Here is an 18,912-nt window from a genome sequence, read left to right as displayed (position 1 = left end):
AATGATATGAAAATACACTTAAGCAAAGAAGACATTTAAGCGGCTAACAGACACATGAGGAAATGCTTGCAATCAATAGCCATTAGAGAAATGCAAATCAAAACTACAATAAGATACCATCTCACCCCGACATTACCGGCATGAATCAAAAAAACAGAAAATAAAAAATGTTGGAGAGGCCGCGGGGAGATTGGAACTCTTACGCACTGCTGGTGGGAATGTAAAATGGTACAACCATTTTGGAAAATGATATGGCACTTCCTTAAAAAGCTAGAAATAGAAATACCATGTGATCCAGCAATCCCACTCCTAGGAATATATCCTAGAGAAGAGCTGTCACACGAATAAACAAATGCATACCCATGTTCACTGCAGTATTACTCACAATAGCAAAAAGATGGAAACAACCTAAGTGCCCATAAACAGACAAATGGATAAACAAACTATGGTACATACACACAATGGAATACTATACAACAATAAGGAACAATGATGAATCTGTGAAACATCTCACAACATGGATGAATCTGGAGGGCATTATGCAGAGTGAAATAAGTCAATCACAAAAGGAAAAATACTGTATGAGACCACTATTATAAAAACTTATGAAAAGGTTTACACACAGAAAGAAGTAGACTTCGATCGTTACTAGGGAGGGGAAGGATGGGGAGGGAAAAACACTAATAGATAAGTGGTAACTTTGGTGAAGGGTAAGATAGCACACAATACTGGGGAAGTCAGCACAACTTGACCAAGGCAAGGTCATGGAAGCTTCATAAACAAAAAATAACTAAACCCATTGCTGTCGAGTCAGTTCTGACTCATGGCAGCGACCCCACAAGACAGAGAAGAACTGCCCCCTAGGGTTTCCAAGGAGTGCCTGGTGGGTTCAAACCTCCGACCTTCTATGCAGCAGCTGAGCTCTTAACCATTGTGCAACCAGGCTCCAGAAGCTTCACAGATACATCCAAACTCCCTAAGGGACCAAATTACTGGGTTGAGACCTGGGGACCATGGTCTCAGGGGACATCTAGCCCAAAAGGCATAACACACGTCATAAAGAAAATGTTCTACATCCTGCTTTGGTGAGTAGCGTCTGGAGTCTCAAAAGCTTGTAAGCGGCCATTTAAGATACTCTACTGGTCCCACCCCATCTGGAGCAAGGGAGAATGAAGAAAATCAAAGACACAAGGCATAGATTGGTCCAAAGACTAATGGACCACAAGTACCACAGCCTCCACCAGACTGAGTCCAGCACAACTAGATGGTGCCCAGCTACCACCACCAACTGAGGGTCCCAGACAGAGCTGGAAAAAAATGTAGAACAAAATTCTAACTCACACAAAAAAGACCAGACTTACTGGCCCAACAGAGATTGGAGAAACCCCGAGAGTATGGCCACCGGGCATACTTTTAACTCAATACTGAAGTCACTCCTGAGGTTCACCCTTCAGCCAAAGATTAGACAGCCCCATAAAACAAAACAAGACTTAATGGGCACACCAGCCCAGGGGCAGGGACAAGAAGGCACGAGGGGACAGGAAAGCTGGTAATGGAGAACCCAAGGTCGAGAAGGGGAGAGTGTTGACATGTTGTGGGGTTGGCAAACAACGTCACAAAACAATATGTGTATTAATTGTTTAATGAGAAACTAATTTGCTCTGTAAACCCTCATCTGAAGTACAATTCCCATTCTTCACAATGTTATCCACAATTTGTTATGATCCACACAGTTGAATGCCTTTGCATAGTCAATAAAACACAGGTAAACATTTTTCTGGTATTCTCTGCTATCAGCCAGGATCCATCTGACATCAGCCATGATATCCCTTGTTCCACATCCTCTTCTGAATCTGGCTTGAATTTCTGGCAGTTCCCTGTTGATGTACTGCTGCAACCGCTTTTGAATGATCTTCTGCAAAATTTTACTTGTGTATGATATTAATGACATAGTTCGATAATTTCCACATTCTCTCGGATCACCTTTCTTTGGAATGGGTACAAATATGGATCTCTTCAGTTCGGCTGGCCAAGTAGCTGTCTTCCAAATTTCTTGGCTTCCAGCGCTGCTTCTGTTTGTTGAAACATCTCAGCTGGTTTTCCGTCAATTCTTGGAGCCTTGTTTTTCACCAATGCCTTCAGTGCAGCTTGGACTTCTTCCTTCAGTACCACCGGTTCTTGATCATATGCTACCTCCTGAAGTGGTTGAACATCAACCAGTTCTTCTTGGTACAGTGACTCTGTTTCTTCCTTCCATCTTCTTTTGATGCTTCCTGCATTATTTAATATTTTCCCCATAGAATCCTTCAATATTGCAACACGAGCCTTGAATTTTTTCTTCAGTTCTTTCAGCTTGGGAAACACAGAGCATGTTCTTCCCTTTTGGTTTTCCATCTCCAGGTCTTTGCACATTTTATTATACTACTTCAGTCTGTCTTCTTGAACCCACCCTTTGAAATCTTCTGTTCAGCTCTTTCACTTCATTCCTTCCTTTTGCTTTAGCTACTCTACGTTCAAGAGAAACTCTCAGAGTGTCTCCTGACAACCATTCTGGTCTTTTCTTTCTTTCCTATCTTTTTAATGACCTCTTGCTTTCTTCATGTATGATGTCCTTGATGTCACTCCACAACTCATCTGGTCTTCTTCGGTCATTAGTGTTCAACACGTCAAATCTATTCTTGACATCATCTCTAAATTCAGCTGGGATATACTCAAGGTTGTACTTTGTCTCTTGTGGACTTGTTCTATTCTTCTTCAGCTTCAACTTGAACTTGCATATGAGCAATTGATGGTCTGTTCTACAGCCAGCCCTGGCCTTGTTCTGACTGATGATATTGAGCTTTTCCATCGTCTCTTTCCACAGATGCAGTCGATTTGATTCCTGCATATTCCATCTGGTGAGGTCCAGGTGTATAGCCACCGTTTATGTTGGTGCAAAAAGGTATTTGCAGTGAAGAAGTCGATGGTCTTGCAAAATTCTATCATGCGATCTCCGGTGTCGTTTCTATCACCAAGGCCATATTTTCCAGCTACCAATCCTTCCTCGTTTCCAATTTTCGCATTCCAATTGCCAGTAATTGTCAGTGTACCTTGACTGCATGTTTGATCAATTTCAGACTGCAGAAGTTGGTAGAAATCTTCAATTTCTTCATCTTTGGCCTTAGTGGTTGTTGCATAAATTTGAGTAATAGCCATATTAACTGGTCTTCCTTGTAGACGTATGGATATTATCCTATCACTGACAGCACTGTAGTTCAGCATAGATCTTGAAATGTTCTTTTTGACAATGCACTCGATGCCACTTCTCTTCAATTTGTCATTCCTAGCATAGTAGACCATAGATTGTCTGATTCAGAATGGCTAATACCAGTTCATTTCAGCTCACTAATGCCTAGGATATTGATCTTTATGTGTTCTGTTTCATTTTTGACGACTTCCAATTTTCCTAGATTCACACTTTGTACATTCTACTTTCCGACTATTAATGCAATAATAATCCACTTGGTTTTGGTTTTGGTTAATGGTTGCACAACACAGTGAATGTAATTAATATCACTGAAGTGTATACCTAAAAATGGTTAAAATGGCAAATGTTTTGTTATATGTATTTCACTACAATAAAAAATTTTTTTGGTTTTTTGAAAATGTCTGTAATGAGCATGCATTACTAATAAAATATTGTTAGAGTAAATATAACAATCAATGTATTTTAAAAAAACTGTAGATATTTTATCAAGAACCCTTGTTGGACACACTATTTGTAGCAAGTAAAAGCTATTAATAGCTATAGAATTACAGTGTTTTCTTTGATCTTGTTTTTCTGATTTTTGGAAAGTTTGTCAATTTTATTTGCCTCTAAAATGTAGTCATTTGTTATTTTAAGGAAATATAACATGATCAATTCCAATTTTAAAAGGATAATGAGGAGAACCAACCATTAAGGCTGGTTACCTCCATTCAGTTCTTCTCACCAATGCCATTTTCTAACCTTTGGGCACAGCTCTTCGTCAGGCCAGACAAAAATTATGTTTTCTACCATTCAATCATTGAGAATGCTCAGGGATAAACACGGTAATGATAGGGGCAATCAGTCATAATGCATACTTCAATAAAAAAATAGAAGTTATGCACAGTATAATCCTAATTACATTAAACATTATAAACATATGAAAAAGGCTGGAAAGAAATACACCTTAATGTCAATGGTGGTGTATTTGCATGGTGGCTTTACAGATAATTTAAAATTTCCCCTTTATACTTTTTTATATTTTTCAGAATTTCTACAGTGTATATGAATTTAGTTGGTAATAAAATAACAATAAAAGTTACATTTTTAATGAAAAAGGAATTATCATAGTCACCAAAACAATATAGTCAATCTTCTCTCCTAATTCTATCAGGTGCAGGAGCTAAAGAAAGAAGGTAGGAGGAAGAGGGCTTGGGCTGCCTTGGCTGCTCTTCCTGTGGGATTCAGGCCCTCTAGTCGCTTTCTAAACCCATTTCTGTTGAGTCAATAGGACAGAGTAGAACTGCCCCACAGGGTTTCCAAGGCTATAAATCTTTACAGAAGCAGACTTCCACATCTAAATTTTTTTTTTAAAAAAAGAACAGACCATTGTATACCCAGCATCTCACACAGTGCCTAGCACACAGTAGGTGCTCAATAAATATTTGCTGCACAATCGACTATATGCACAGTTGTTTAGTACTCTGCAGTGACCAGACACAGCATGGAGACATCCCTCTTCATTCCATAGACTGTGGGGTGTGAAGATCTGTCCCATAAGGAAGAAACTGGAGGGAGGAGAGGCTCGTGACAGATTGGGGTGAGGGAGGGGGTAGCGCCCCAGTTCCCGAACCACCTTGCCTTAAATTAGCCTCACATATGTCCCGCCGTTATCAGCCAACAATTTATTTGTATATTTAAGTGAAGTTATTCTGCTAATTGGACATATGTCTCACGGTTCTACAAGGAAAAGTCCATTAAAAAGTCTTGCTGTAACAGGCAAGAGCTTTGAGGGTAGTTTTATTCAGGGACAGGAAGGGAGCTGAGTGGATTTTAATTTGGTAGAAAATAGCTGCTTGGGGCCAAGACAGTGAGAAGCAGGAAATCAAGAACAGGCTATTAGATTATTACTGTTGTTAACAAGCGTCTCGATCACCCTTACAGCTGCAGAGTGCCTTCCATCAACTTTATTAGTTACATTATGGCTTTCTATCTACCCCTGCTCTTCCAGCGATTTCCACTGTGAGACGTAGCCACTGAGGCAAGAAAGACAGACACTTCCTGCCCAATCCAGTATGAGTTTGTCCTCACAGCCCCTGCCATCTAACCTCCCGAACACATTACAGTGTGAGAATTCTGGAGTCTGAGATAAACAGCCCCAAGGGTTTTAGGAGAAATGGCATAGGGCTGAAGGGATGGGAGATGGGGGAGGAAAACACTGGTTTCTCAAAGCTTGATGAACGGCTCAAACTCCCTGTTACAGCAAGGAAATCCACACAGGGCCTGCTGGACTGGAAGATCCCTGGAGGCTCATCCAATGCAGATCAGAGAAGGGGGAAGTAGAGGACTTGTAGCCACAGACTCTGAGCCTCACTACTTGGGACTAAAACCAGAATCCTGTGAATGTGACCTTATTTGGAAGAAGGTACTTTGCAGGTGTAACTAAGAATCTTGAGATGGGATCATCCTGATTAGGCAGGTGGGCCCTAAGCTGAATGGCAAGTGTCCTTATAAGGGCGAAAAGACAGACATTGGAGTGATGCAGCCACAAAGGTTGCTGACCAGAAGCCAGGAGAGGCAAGGAAGGATTCTCCTAGAGCCTTCAGAAAAGAGTATGGCCCTGCCGGCACCTTGACTTCAGACATCTGGCCTCCAAAGCTGTGAGACAATAAATTCCTGTTGTTTTATGCCACCAAGTTTGTGGTAATTTGTTACAGCAGCCACGGGACACTAATACACCCACTTACTAGCTGTAGACCCTTGCACAAGTCACTTAACCTGTCTGTGCCTCAGTCTCTTCATCTGTCAAGCAAGGATGATATCAGTAGTACCTACACCTCATAGGGTTGTGTGAGACAGATAATAGAGAGAGCCCTTAGCAATAGTGCCTGCCACTTAGTTAGTGTTCAGTAAATTAAGGCAGCCTGGGTGGTACAAACAGTTAAGCACTCGACTACTAGCCGAAAGACTGGCAGTTCGAACCAACTCAGAGGTGCCTTGGAAGACAGGCCTGGTGATCTGCTTCCAAAAGGTCACAGCCTTGAAAACCCTATGGAGCACAGTTCTACCCTGACACACATGGGGTCACCATGAGTCAGAATTAACTCGACAGCAACTAACAACAACAACAAGTAAACGTAAACACTTGTTCTTAACATCAGAAGCCTACCTGCGGAACTTACTAAAAATACAGACTTCCAGGCTTCACCTCAGAATCACTGAAACCTAATCTTTAGGGTATAGAGTATCGAATATATACTTTATCAGGCTCCCCCTCTGGGAACCAGTGACTGGCCCATTCCCACCTCCATCCCAGACAGAGAGAATGTCGTCGGCTTCTGGAGAGCTCCCCTCCCCAATAAAGACTTCACACGTGTCCTTCATAACCCAATCCAGTGTTCAATCACCTTAGCTGCAAAGAAGTCCTAGGTTATGCCCACCCTAAGTCCCTTATCACATAGCTTTATCCCATTTCCCTTTACTATCCTCAGCAAAGGTGGAAACGGCTTGAATGTGGTAGAAGCGCCAAGTCAAGAGCAGTCAGCAACCTGCAGGGACTTTTCAGTGGGAGACACGGTCAAGAATGAGAAGCCCAACCATGGTTAGCTTGGGAAGGGGTCTGAGATAGCCGAAGACAGGCTAAAGCTGGGTTTCTCCAGATCCTGCCCACTGAGTACCCCGCTTTAGGTGCAGGCTAAACCCTCAATCCACTTCATGTCTGTCAGCTTGTCATACTGTAGTGGCTTACATGCTGCTGTGATGCTAGAAGCTATGCCACTGGTATTTCAAATACTGGCAGGGTCACCGATGGTAGACAGGTTTCAGTGGCACTTCTAGACTAAGACAGACCGGGAAGAAAGGCCTGGCAATCTGTTTCCAAAAAATTAACCAATCAAAAGCCCATGGAACCCAAAAGAATATTGTCCAATATAATGCTGGAAGATGAGCCCTCTAGGTTGGAAAGCACTCAAAATACACAGTGGTCACAACAATGGAGTCAAACATACCAACAATCACGTAGATGGCAGAGGAGCAGGCACTGTTTCCTTCTGTTGCACATGGGGTCACCATCAGTCAGAGCTGACTCAATGGCAACTAACAGTAACAACAAACCCTCAATGCCACCCCGTCTCTGGGGAGCAGGGCGCTCTGCTGCCCCACCTGTCCCACAAGACTCAGGTGGCAGGGGTAATTAGCGAGCAGCTCTGTGGCAGCCAGGTAGCAAGCCCTGTGTGACCAGGCAGCCCATGTGGGCGGGGGAACTGCAGATACGGGTGCACACGAGGAATTGGCTAACGATGAAAACTGCACAGATCAGGAGGTGGAGAGATGCCAAGCACGCAGCAATGGCCTCCCACCAGCCAGAAACCCAGGGGGTTATTTTGCTGCATTACAGTTGCAGCCCTTAGAAAGAGGTCACTGCTTCTGAGCATCAGCAGCAAATACCACACCATCAGGCATCTTCATGCCCAAAACAACCCCAGGAGATGAACAGGGTGAGGTGGAAGAAGAGAAGAGCCGGAAAGGAATGGCCAAACTCTGCAGGGGGAAGGTCGAGGCAATGATAGGTGCAAGCCAGGGTCTGGCCCACATCTCCTATGGACCGTGCAGGCCTGTGTGTCTCAAGTGCAATCCTATACCAGGGGTGGTATAAAAACGTGCTTTTTGTTTTTTTTCCAGTTAGAGTCCAGTCGATTCCGACTCATGGGGACACCATGTATGTCAGAGGAGAACCGTGCTCCATAGAGTTTTTCAATGGCTGATATTTCAGAAGTAGATCACCAGGCTTTTCTTCCGAGGTGCCTTTAAGTAGACTCAAATCTCCAATGTTTCAGTTAGCAGCAGAGCACTTAACCGTTTGCACCACCCAGGGACTCCAAAAATGTGATACAAGAGGCAATTTCAGGTGTTACCCAGACACTTCTTATTTGCATGTCCAAAGAAAAAAGAGAGAACTACTGTCTCAGACCTATGCTTTCAAAGATATTTTTGCTTAGAACAAAATCAAGTAAAGGAAAAGAATTAACATAATGACGATTATCATATAAACCCATTGCCCTCCAGTCAATTCTGACTCATAGCAAACCTAGAGGACAGAACAGAACTGCCCCATAGGGTTCCTAGGCTGTAATCTTTACGGAAGCAGACTGCCACATCTTTCTCCCATAGAGCAGCTGGTGGGTTTGAACTCCTAACCCTTCAGTTAGCAGCCAAGTGCTTAACCACTGCGCCACCAGGGCTCCTAAATCCCCATATAAACCAAAAAACCAAACCTGTTGCCGTCGAGTCGATTCTGACTCATAGCAACCCTATAATAGGTGGTTATAAAGAAGGACATGGATAAACAATTAATTCAAGACAGCATTTGCTTCTGGTTGTGCAGGAAGAAGGCTGGAATCAGGAAAAGAAGTGCGCAGGGGGCTAAAATTGGAGAGGTAAGGTATAATTTCCAAGGTTGGGCAGTAAGTACAAGGGTGATCACTAAATTATTTCTTTTCTTAGGTGTTAAATATTTAATAAATTTTTAAAACTACAAGGTGTATGCAGATATGGCTAAATGGGGCACTGTGATTGGCCATGGCCCACAGGTCACTGACGAGTCTAGATCAATCAAAAGGGTAACCTGGTATTTGCTTGGTCTGCCTGCAACCCTCAGAGAAGCCGCCGAACGGTGAGCCCAATCTTCAAGGGGAAGCTTGAATCACATCACATTGTCCCCAGGCCCCCACTGATGGGAGTGGACCCATCACGTCTCTCCCCAGACCACACCAAAGCACAGGAACCCACTGCTGTGGAATTCTCCAGAATCAGAAAGGCTTTGGAGTCAGGGCCACTGCAGAAAATTGTGCAAATTTTTGATGCAGTCCTCAGAACGGTTTGGGCACAAAGAAAGCTAAAAAGGAGGTTCTGGGCTCAAGCGCAGACTCTGCTTCCCTTACTCCAGAGGCTTGGTCCTTAGATGACCCAACCAGCACAAATTAAATGCAGCTCATGCGCCTGCAGAAATTACCACAAACTCTGAGAAAGCAGTCGCCAACACAGCAAGGATTCAATTCCTGTCCTCCTCTATACAGAACGCACACAGGCAAACGTTCCACAATGACAACGAACGCGGCAAAGGGGTCTGAAAGACACAGTGAATGAAAATGTACCGGAAAGCTTCCCGGCAGGGTGACGGACCCTGCACATGCAGACGAAGCGTGGTCTGCACAATCAGACAGTACCTCTGCTTCCCCAGCATGCATCGCCCCCACCCAAGCTGGGCCAGGAGCCCTCCCATGCAGGGCTCCTGTCCCCGCTCCTCATGGCTGGGCGTTATTAGCCACCAGAGCTCAGGCAGTGATTCTGGACCAGGGGCTACAGCTGTAAATGAAGACAAATTAATCCTTCTGCAGCTGGCGATCTCATGCCTGCTTCCCCCTAGGCCGTGAGCCACTCAGGGGCAGAGACTGTGTCTCATTTTCCTTTCTATCCTCGGAGCCCCACACAGGACCAGGCACAGAGTAGGCTCAGGTAATGTGGACTAAAATAATAGATGGGCGGAGAAGGGTGAAGAAATGCCCTAGGTTAGCCACACGTTCCCTGTTCATGGTAGATTTCAGAGAATATTCCCAAAGAGACAGAGTCAGTTACAGTTCCCCTTGCAGACCAAGGAAATCTTTAAAAAGCTTACTGAATTACGATAACTAAATTAAGCTGGTGGTACAGTTATCCTCAAAGTTTGCGGTTGGTCAATAGCTTAAGAGTTGAAACCCCTTCCCAAAGCAAAAAGCTAGCTGGCATTTACCAATTTCATTGGAGGGTCTACACTCCCCTACGCTGGGGAATGTAAATTCTGAAGTATTTATCGACTTAATTGTTTGTCTAGTTGATTGATTAAATACAAGTTAGAGAAACTTCCAGGAGGCAGGCTCTTCTCTTTAAACCCACACTACACAGCACCACAGCCTCAGGGCTCAGACCAGTGGAGCTGCGGAGGGGGCTGAGGAGGGGGCAGTGGCAACTCCAGCAGCAGCAGCTCGTTGGCAAAAGCTGTTGTATAGCAATCTTTGTTTCCACTTTCTGTCCAGCTTGATGTTTTCCCTCAATGTTGGAACCGGAGGCAACAGAGCATAAAGTGCAAAGAATATGGGATTGGGCAAGATCTTAGGTGTCCAAGGTCAAGTCCATAATCTGCTACAAACCTGCAGAGGGCCTAAAGAAATCACGTCACCCCTCTGGGCCTCCATCCAGCATCTGTACGTTAAGGGGCTTGAGTTAGGTGATGGCTAAGATGTTGTCTTAGACATCTAGCGCTGCTGTAACAGAAATACCACAAGTGGATGGATGGCTTTAACAAAGAGAAGTTTATTCTCTCACAGTCCAGTAGGCTGCAAGTCTGAATTCAGGGTGTCAGCTCCAGGGGAACGCTTTCTCTGTCAGCTCTGGAGGAAGGTCCGTGTTGTCAGTCTTCCCTTGGTCTGGGAGCTTCTCTGTGCAGGAACTCAGGTCCAAAGGATGCATTCTGCTCCCCGGCACGCTTTCTTGGTGGTATGAGGTTCCCGTGTGTCTCTGCTCGCTTCTCTCTTTTATATCTCAAAAGAGACTGGCTTAAGACACTATCTAATCTTGCAGACCTCATCAGTATAACTGCTACTAATCCATCTTATTATATCATAGCGATAGAGTTTACAACACGTAAGGAAATCACAAGAGATGACAAAATGGTACACAATCATTTAATATTAGGAATCATGACCCAGCCAAGTTGACACATATTTTTGGGGGACGCAGTTCAATCCATGACAGATGTCTTTCTCAAGTTCAATGGAATAACAGTTATAGGTAGAGTCACCTCTCTCCACTGGTCAGAAATAGAGTCCCTTTTCCCAAAACTCCCTACCATATCCCATGTTTCTAAAGGTTGACAGCATCTGACCCCTCCCTCTAAATGCAGCTCTCAGTAATGATGAGATTGTTATCTAAAACTCAAACCCTCAGTAATGACGAAATTGTTATCTAACGCTCAAACCCAAAGCAGCTGGTTCAGGTGTAAAGGTTAGCAGAACTGGATGGGCACAAAGGTTCTTACGGCTAATCTACAGCTTCCTCCCCTTCTCACGGTAACTACTGCAGGCGACCCTCCTATCCTTAAGCTTCATGAGAACAAGTGAGGGAGCCCCATTAGAGGCATAATGCTCCTGGCCTGTCTCTTCCCTCTCACTCATACCTTGGAGGAGGAAGAATCACCAACTGGATTGGTGGATTTGAGAGAAGAAACAGCATGCTCAGCTCACTCCTACCATGCTCTTTGCCTTTTGGGATCTGCTTGGCTACAGAGCATCTGTGGTTAGCTCTCTCCTGCTCCAAGAGGCAGGCCCCATCTGAGAGGCCTCAGGTTGTCAGGCCATGACTGTGTCTGGGCAGGTAAGCCTATCAAACTCAGGGGTGAAATTCAGCAAGCACACTGGCTCGAAGATCCAAGCCACATGCCCCAGCCCAGCATTTGTCAGTAATAAAGCTGACATGATTTCCATCTGAAAGGCCCCTGCATCTCCCTGGTTCTTGTCCTCAGGCAGGGAAGACCAAAAAAACCCACTTCCATAGAGTCGATTCTGACTCACAGTGACCCTATAGGACAGAGTAGAACTGCCTCATAGGGTTTCCAAGGCTGTAAATCTTTACGAAAGCAGACTGCCACATCTTTCTCCTGCAAGGTGACTGGTGGGTTTGAACTGCTGACCTTTGGTTAGCAGCTAGGCACCTAACCACTATGCCACCAGGGCTCTCTAGGTAGGGAAGAGGCTCAGCTAGATCTAGGGGCTCAAATCTCTGTGCAATACTGGTTCCGTTCACAGACAGACTCTCCTTCATGGTGGCAAGATGGCTGCCAGCAGCTCTAGGCCAACATCTTACAATCTCAGCTAACCCAGCAGAAAAGAGAGAGCTGCTATTCCCCCAAAAAGTCCTGGACCTGATTCTCATTGGCCAGAAATGGCTCAGGTACCCATCCCTGAATCAATCTCTTGGGCCAGGGGAAATGACTCCACTTATTGCTTAGCTAAGGTCACATGCTCACCCTTAGCAATGAGGGTGGGCTGAGCCATCCAAACCTCATGGAGTGTTCATGAGATAGGGATGATTCCCCAAAGGAAAGCTTGGATGTTGTTCCTCAAAAAAAAAAAAAATGGCTCCTGAGCTACAAAGTTAACAAATGTCCACTACACCCTGAGCCCTCCATCAGAATCAACTCAGCCCTGCCTCCTCCACTGCTGGACGTTTGCAACAGCACTGACTTCTTTCTGCTTTAGACAAGCCAGTTCACACACATGCCTCCTCTGCTTTACAAGCATCCTGGGCACTAGAAGTATGGTTCTCCAAAGTCTCTGGGCCCCACCCCGTGCCCTCACTGCCTAGGGAAGTCCCACTATGCCCCCAGAAAACTCCAAAGCCCCTATGATATGGAGCTGAGTCACTGGGATCCTGGCCTGCCAGCGCCAACCTTGGAAGAGCTTCTCTAAATCACTGCCTGCAGAGCTAGTCTCCTGGCTCTGACATACTCCAGAATCTGGAGCTGCTGGCTTGACAGGTGAGATAATAATGATGCTCATTCCTTTATCAGCCATGCTGATGAGAGCGGATAAGCACTCTGATGGAAGAAAACACTCCTGCAGTATCTGCTCGTGTTCTTCAGGGCCAGTCTGCTCCCCCTTTCCCAGGCACAACTCCCTGGGACCAGCCTATACCCAAGTTTGAAATCATCTTGTTATCGGGTGTTAACCACCACGTGCTACCCTCTTGCCAAATCCAAGCTGCATTTTCCTTACTGCATCCCCCAAAGCTGTCAACTTCTCCAGGAATGGCGGCACCTCTGCCTTTTAGATGACTTATGTGTAAACGGCAACTGTCTTCACAACACCTACCCCCCACCTGCCAGCCCCACTCGCTCCGCCTGCTCTGCAGATTCCCAAAGCAGAAAGCTTGCCCTGTGCCCTGGCCTGGCCGTCTCTGTAGAGTATCATTCTACAGTGAGTTCTAAGGCCCGTAGTACTGTTTATGGAGTGCTATGGAGAAAGGGGGTGGGGGACGGCAGGAGGGCATCAAGTTCCAAAGGCAGGTGGTTTTCGATCCTCCAATAAAAACGAACATTTCATTCATTCTTTAACAAAACTTTATTCAGCACCGACTGTGTCCCAGGTACTGATCTAGGTGCTGGGGACACAGAGATACACGATACAGAGCAAGTTCTTGTCCTCTTGGGGCACACCTTCTATATTTTTAATACCTGCTTTACATTCCATAAGCAGTCCCTGGGTGGTGCAATCAGTTCAGTGCTTGACTGCTAACAGAAAGGCCAGCAGTTCAAACCCATTCAGAGGCACTGTGGAAAAAAGGCCTGGCGATCTGCCTCTGAGAGGTCACAGCCTTGAAAACCCTATGGAGAGCTCTACTCTGCACACATGGGGTCACCATGAGTCAGAATTGACTCAATGGCAACTGGTTTTGTCTTGTTTTGTTTTTACATTCCACAGGTCACTGTCTCCAATATTATCTCTATAATACTTAGCAAGTGGTATTACTGTCTCTAGTCTACAGGCCAAGAAAACAGCAGCTCCAAAGGTAGCCTGCCAGAAGCCAAAGCACAAACTCAGGTCTTCCAACTACAAACCCTGCACTCTTTTGGGGCTTCTCCAAAGGCAAGAAGTTAACAAGGTACAGCCTAGCATTAAAAGAGACAATAAATCAACTTAGTTCTTTGGCATCACCACTACAGATTCAAGACACACACAAAAAAGACCCAATCCCTGACCTAAAGGAACCTATAGTCTGCTGTTTGTTGCTGTTGGGTGCCATCAAGTCAATTCTGACTCATAGCAACCCCATGTGACAGAGTAGAACTGCCCCCTAGAGTTTTCGAGGCTGTAATCTTTAGGGCAGCAGATCACCAGGTCTTTCTCCCACAGAGCCACTGGGTGGGTTCCAGTTGCCAACCTTTCGGTTAGCACCCAAGAGCTTACTTAACTGTTGCGCTACTAAAATCTAAAAAAGAGAGAAAGACATGTAACCAACTATCATCTGTTGTAGGAATAAAGAGGATAGAGTGATTAAATTCAAATAGGAAGACATCTCTTAGAAAGATACACAAGAAATAATGATTGCCTCCAGGCAGGAAAACTGGGTACCTGAGGAACGGAGGGAGGACATGTGACTTTATATGTTTCGAATATTATATATTTTGAATTATGTACAATGTGAATGTATTTCTCATTAAACGACACTTTTAGGATGCAATCAGCCAGACTTTGAATGTGGGAAATTCTACAGAATAAATGATCTAGTTTCTTCAACAAACAAATGACTCAAAAAAAAAAAAAAAAGAGGGTGGGACAGAGGCGAATCATTAGTTTTTTAAAAATTTAGGAAACCTCAAGCTATGCAATCTTTTTACCTTATTTGGAGCCAGATTTGAACAAACTAACTATAAAAAAAGACATTTTTGGGACAACAAGGAAATGGAAACATGGATTAGCTATCAGAAGATATTAAAAAACAGTTATTAATTTTGTTAGGTATGATCATGGTACTGTTGTTATGTTTCTTTAAAGGTCCTTATCTATTAGTGATACATACTGAAATATTTACAGGTGCAATGACATGATGACTGAGGTTTACTTTTAAATATTTCAATAAAAAATAATAAATAAATAAATGGATGAATGAATGAATGACAGAGTAGATGAAATAAGAATGGCAAAATTTTGATAATTTCTGAAACTGGATGATAGTTCCATGGCAATTCATTGTATCTGTCTCTCTACTCTTGTGGACGGTTGAAAAATTCCATAATGAAAAGTTTAAATAAAAATGTAAGAAGTAATTATTCCATGAATGTAGGATGACTGAAGGAAAGCTTCACCAAAGGAGAGGTGTTTGAGCTAAGTCGCAAGGATGACAAAGCATTTCCTAAGGTCTTCCAGAGCCCTGGTGGCGCAGTGGCTGAGAGCTATGGCTGCCAACCAAAGGGTCAGTAGTTCAAATCCACCAGCCACTCCTTGGAAATCCTATGGGGTAGTTCTACTCTGTCCTATAGGGTCGTTAGGAGTCGGAATCGACTCCATGGCAACAGGTTTCTGTTTGCTTAAGGGCATTCCAGGCTGAGGGGACTGACTGAGCAGACATATAGGTCTGTATGGCAAGCCTCTCACAGGAAGAATCAAAGGTATCTACACTTGACCCCAAACTCAACCTACATCCCACGAAAGTACCCTCTTGCTTGATCCTCCCAACTCCCTGGGACACCTAGATGCTGCATCAAAATCAACTACCTGACTCCAAATGAGGTATGAGAGTGTAGGGTCGAAACTCCACTCAGAGATCAAAGAGGCCCCCATGTGGCCTTCAGGGGATAGGAAAGCAATTAACCTCTTTGAACTGGGTTTTGGCTGACAAAACAGTTTGGAAGCCAGCTCAGTTATCTCAGGGACAGAACCTCCATCCCTCCTGAGTCATCCCAGAGACTCATCCTCCGCAGAAACACCCACCAGCCTCCTCGGCAGCCGCCTCTAGATTAATAATCTCAGCACCATGGGGTCAGCTTAACTGCCTGGCAGCCAAGCCCATCGGCACTAAAACACCTCCAAGCAGAAGGAGGAGAGGTTCCTGTCCCCCTCCTCCCAAACCAGATCTCCAGGGGCCCCAATCCCAGTCCCCACGCTGCCCCCTGCCCACCTCCTGCTGCACACAGGAAGCTTGCTGGCTTTGCAGCCTCTTCAGGATTTATCCAGTCATGTCCTGGCTGTCCCACTGGTCCCTTACCTTGGATCGAAGCTGCAGGTACTCCTCTGAGCCATAGGGAACACTCCTCAGGGAGGTGAAGTAGTCATAACTGATGACAGCTGTCTGTGAACCAAGGGAGGGGAAGGCTTAGTGCCCGGACATCAAATACTACTCCTCCTGACACCAGCTGGGATGTCTGGGGGAGTGGACAGTCCCACCCCTAAGACACTCTGCCCCCAGACCTTACCCTGGCTGGCTTCTTCCTGTCATTCAGGGCTCTGTACAGATGCTTCCTCTGCAGTGAAGCCCAAACTCTAGCCCCCACCCACCAGGAACTCTCAATTATTTATTAAAACAAGCCACCAGCCAAAATTATCTTGCACATACTTTTCCTTGTTTATGCACTGTCTCCCCAACACTAGAATTTAAGCTCTGTAAGAGCAAGCATTTGTCCTTCCTGTTCATCATGGTACCTACAAGACCTTTTATAGTATCAGCTGAATGGATATTGTTGGATGGATGTTCTTGGATTAATTTACCCTGCCTCTCTGTATCACAAATCAACCTAATGTGGTATTTATACACTGATTTGCTCTAATAACATAAGTTTTGATTCTGGGTCTCCTAGCCAAAACTCCAGAAAACGTCTCCTGATCCTTGGTGAATCAAAGAATGACAGGCTCAAAGATATCCCAGGCATGGAGGTGCCTTGGGGATTATCTAACCCAAAACCTTCCTTTTTAGAACTAAGAACCCTAGAAGTTAAGGGGCTTAGAAGGCTGATACTGAGACAAGTTCTTTCGTTTGTGTGGACCACCCCCCCCCCCAAAGCTTTATTCTATTTGACACATACTTGTTAACCACCACCACAAGCAGGATCTGGTTGCTGAGCAGTGTACAAAGATGATCAAGACCGGAGCCTGGCCTATAAAGAATTATAGCCTTGCGGCTGGTTTATAAAGAACTGGATGATACCTTTCCCCTTTGTTTCTAACTACTCAGACTCCTAAGGCGCCATTCAAACCCTGCTTCCCCTAGGGCACTCATCTTGACTCCCAGCTCACAGGATGTACTCCTGTGTTTGGGTCCCACAGCAGTGGTCATCTGAGTCACTCATCTTGGTGCAGTACATGGCTATGCATTGTTTTTAAGCCATTCCTGTGCCTACTCCTCAACCAGAAGCTCCTTGAGGGTTGGGCCTGGGTGGGACAGTTCAGTTTTACCCCTCAAAGTATATAAGATGATGCTGGGCCCAAAGAAATCCATTGCCACCAGGTTGATTCCGACTCATAGGGACCCTACAGGACAGAGTAAAACTGCCCCATAGGGTTTCCAGGGAGCAGGTGGTGGATTCGAACTGCTGACCTTTTGGTAGCAGCCAAACGCTTAACCACTGCGCCACCAGGGCTCTGGACCCAGAGGAAGTCCTTCATATTTCATATTCCATAGCCTGTTTACCCAAAGCTCATCTTGATTCTATGATTTCAAAATGAGACAGCTTATCCTACAGGGCAAGCACCACACCGGTGGCCTCCTCTCTTAGCAAGGCTCGGGAGAATGCTTGACAAAAATCAAGTGTTAAGGAAACGCTCAGACAACAACCAAAACAGACCATACATCACAGTGTATCTACATCAAGGGGAAGAAAGGATGAGCTCATCCTGCAGCACAGAGAGGAGGAAAGAGAGCATGAGGCAGGTGGCAATCTACCCACCAGTGGGGCAATCATATAGGAAATGTCTGGGAGCATCATGTCAGCAGAGTAAAGAGGACATGATCATACCAGGATGATGTTCCTACTGAGCCTCTGGAGAAAACCTCTAAAGGTCAAATATTCAACTCAGACTGTCTGTCAGTTTGGGGATCGGGAAGGAGCAAAGTTCTAGACATTCTGAGTATGAGCCCTACATCAAGAGCCATTCCCACCAGCAGATTTGAGAGAAACCAAGTTTTCTGGTGGAACTTAGTCAAAGCTGCAGAGTCCTTCTCCATGCATGCTTGCTGAGAAGCTCCACCCTTCTGAGTCCATCATTAATATAAGATACAGAATCCTAAATGTAAAGGCTTCAAAATAGCAACCCTGAGCAATCCCATTCTATTTACCTTCAGGGTGGCAGAGGATGTGTGTACGGGAACAAGGTATACAAATGTGCACATCCATGCCTGTGCAATTATGTAGGGGCAGCTTTAGCAGATGTAAGAGTGTATGCCTATCTCCATATATGTGCAACCAGCGTGTTCATCTGCTACAGGTATGAACTCATGAAAGCATTACTGCAGCTCCCAAAATGAGGAAAACCTACCGTAGCCACTGCTCTGCCCACCCTGACAGCGCCAAAGTCATTAGGGTCCAAGTACTTGTTACTGTACAGGTAGAAGCCAGAGGCAGCAAGAGCCATGCTGGTCCACGAAGCAAGCTTTAGGGCCCTTCTGGCCATGTCACCAGACCCTGCAGGAGAAAAGAAAGGAGACAAAGAGTAACAGTTAAGGGTTTTGTAGTCACTCAGACCTAGGCTCAAATCCTGGTTCTGCCACTTAATAGGGTGTATGATCTGGGTCATTTCTTTGATCTTACTGAGCCTCAGTTTCCTCATCTGTAAAAACAGGGATGGTATCTACCTCAAAGGCTATTGTGATAAAAAGAGATACGTACATAAAATACTTAGCATAGTATCTGGCACAAATCAACTCTGAAAGTCATTCATACTTCAACAATGTCAGGCACTGTTCTAGTCACTAGGGAGAGAGCGAACAAAATAAAGTTCTTGCCCACATGGAGCTTACAATCTAGAGAGGTGACAGGTACTAAGCAAAAAAATATGTAATACATTACGATATCAGCCACAGGTGGCTAACAGACACGTGAGGAAATACTTCAGATCACTAGCCATTAGAGAAATGCAAATCAAAACCACAATGAGATACCATCT

At 44.9% G+C, this 18,912-nt stretch overlaps 1 protein-coding gene across 1 annotated transcript in view; it reads right to left on the bottom strand.

The window, feature by feature from the left end:
* ADCK1 (aarF domain containing kinase 1) overlaps positions 1 to 18,468 on the bottom strand; it is a 133,356-nt gene extending 114,888 nt beyond the window's left edge. Inside the window, exons 1-2 of the mRNA XM_023726124.1 lie at positions 18,286 to 18,468; positions 16,022 to 16,105 (exon numbers count right to left, since the gene is read on the bottom strand). Coding sequence (XP_023581892.1) covers positions 16,022 to 16,105; positions 18,286 to 18,420 — 219 coding nt within the window. The 5' untranslated portion in view covers positions 18,421 to 18,468. The remainder of the gene's footprint in view (positions 1 to 16,021; positions 16,106 to 18,285) is intronic.
* Between the last annotated feature and the right edge of the window lie 444 nt (positions 18,469 to 18,912).

Source organism: Trichechus manatus, unplaced genomic scaffold (genome assembly GCF_000243295.1).
Source record: "Trichechus manatus latirostris isolate Lorelei unplaced genomic scaffold, TriManLat1.0 scaffold00010, whole genome shotgun sequence".
Taxonomy (NCBI): domain Eukaryota; kingdom Metazoa; phylum Chordata; class Mammalia; order Sirenia; family Trichechidae; genus Trichechus; species Trichechus manatus.
The sequence above is the reverse complement of the archived record's forward strand: the minus strand, read 5'-3'. Positions and strand labels throughout refer to the sequence as shown.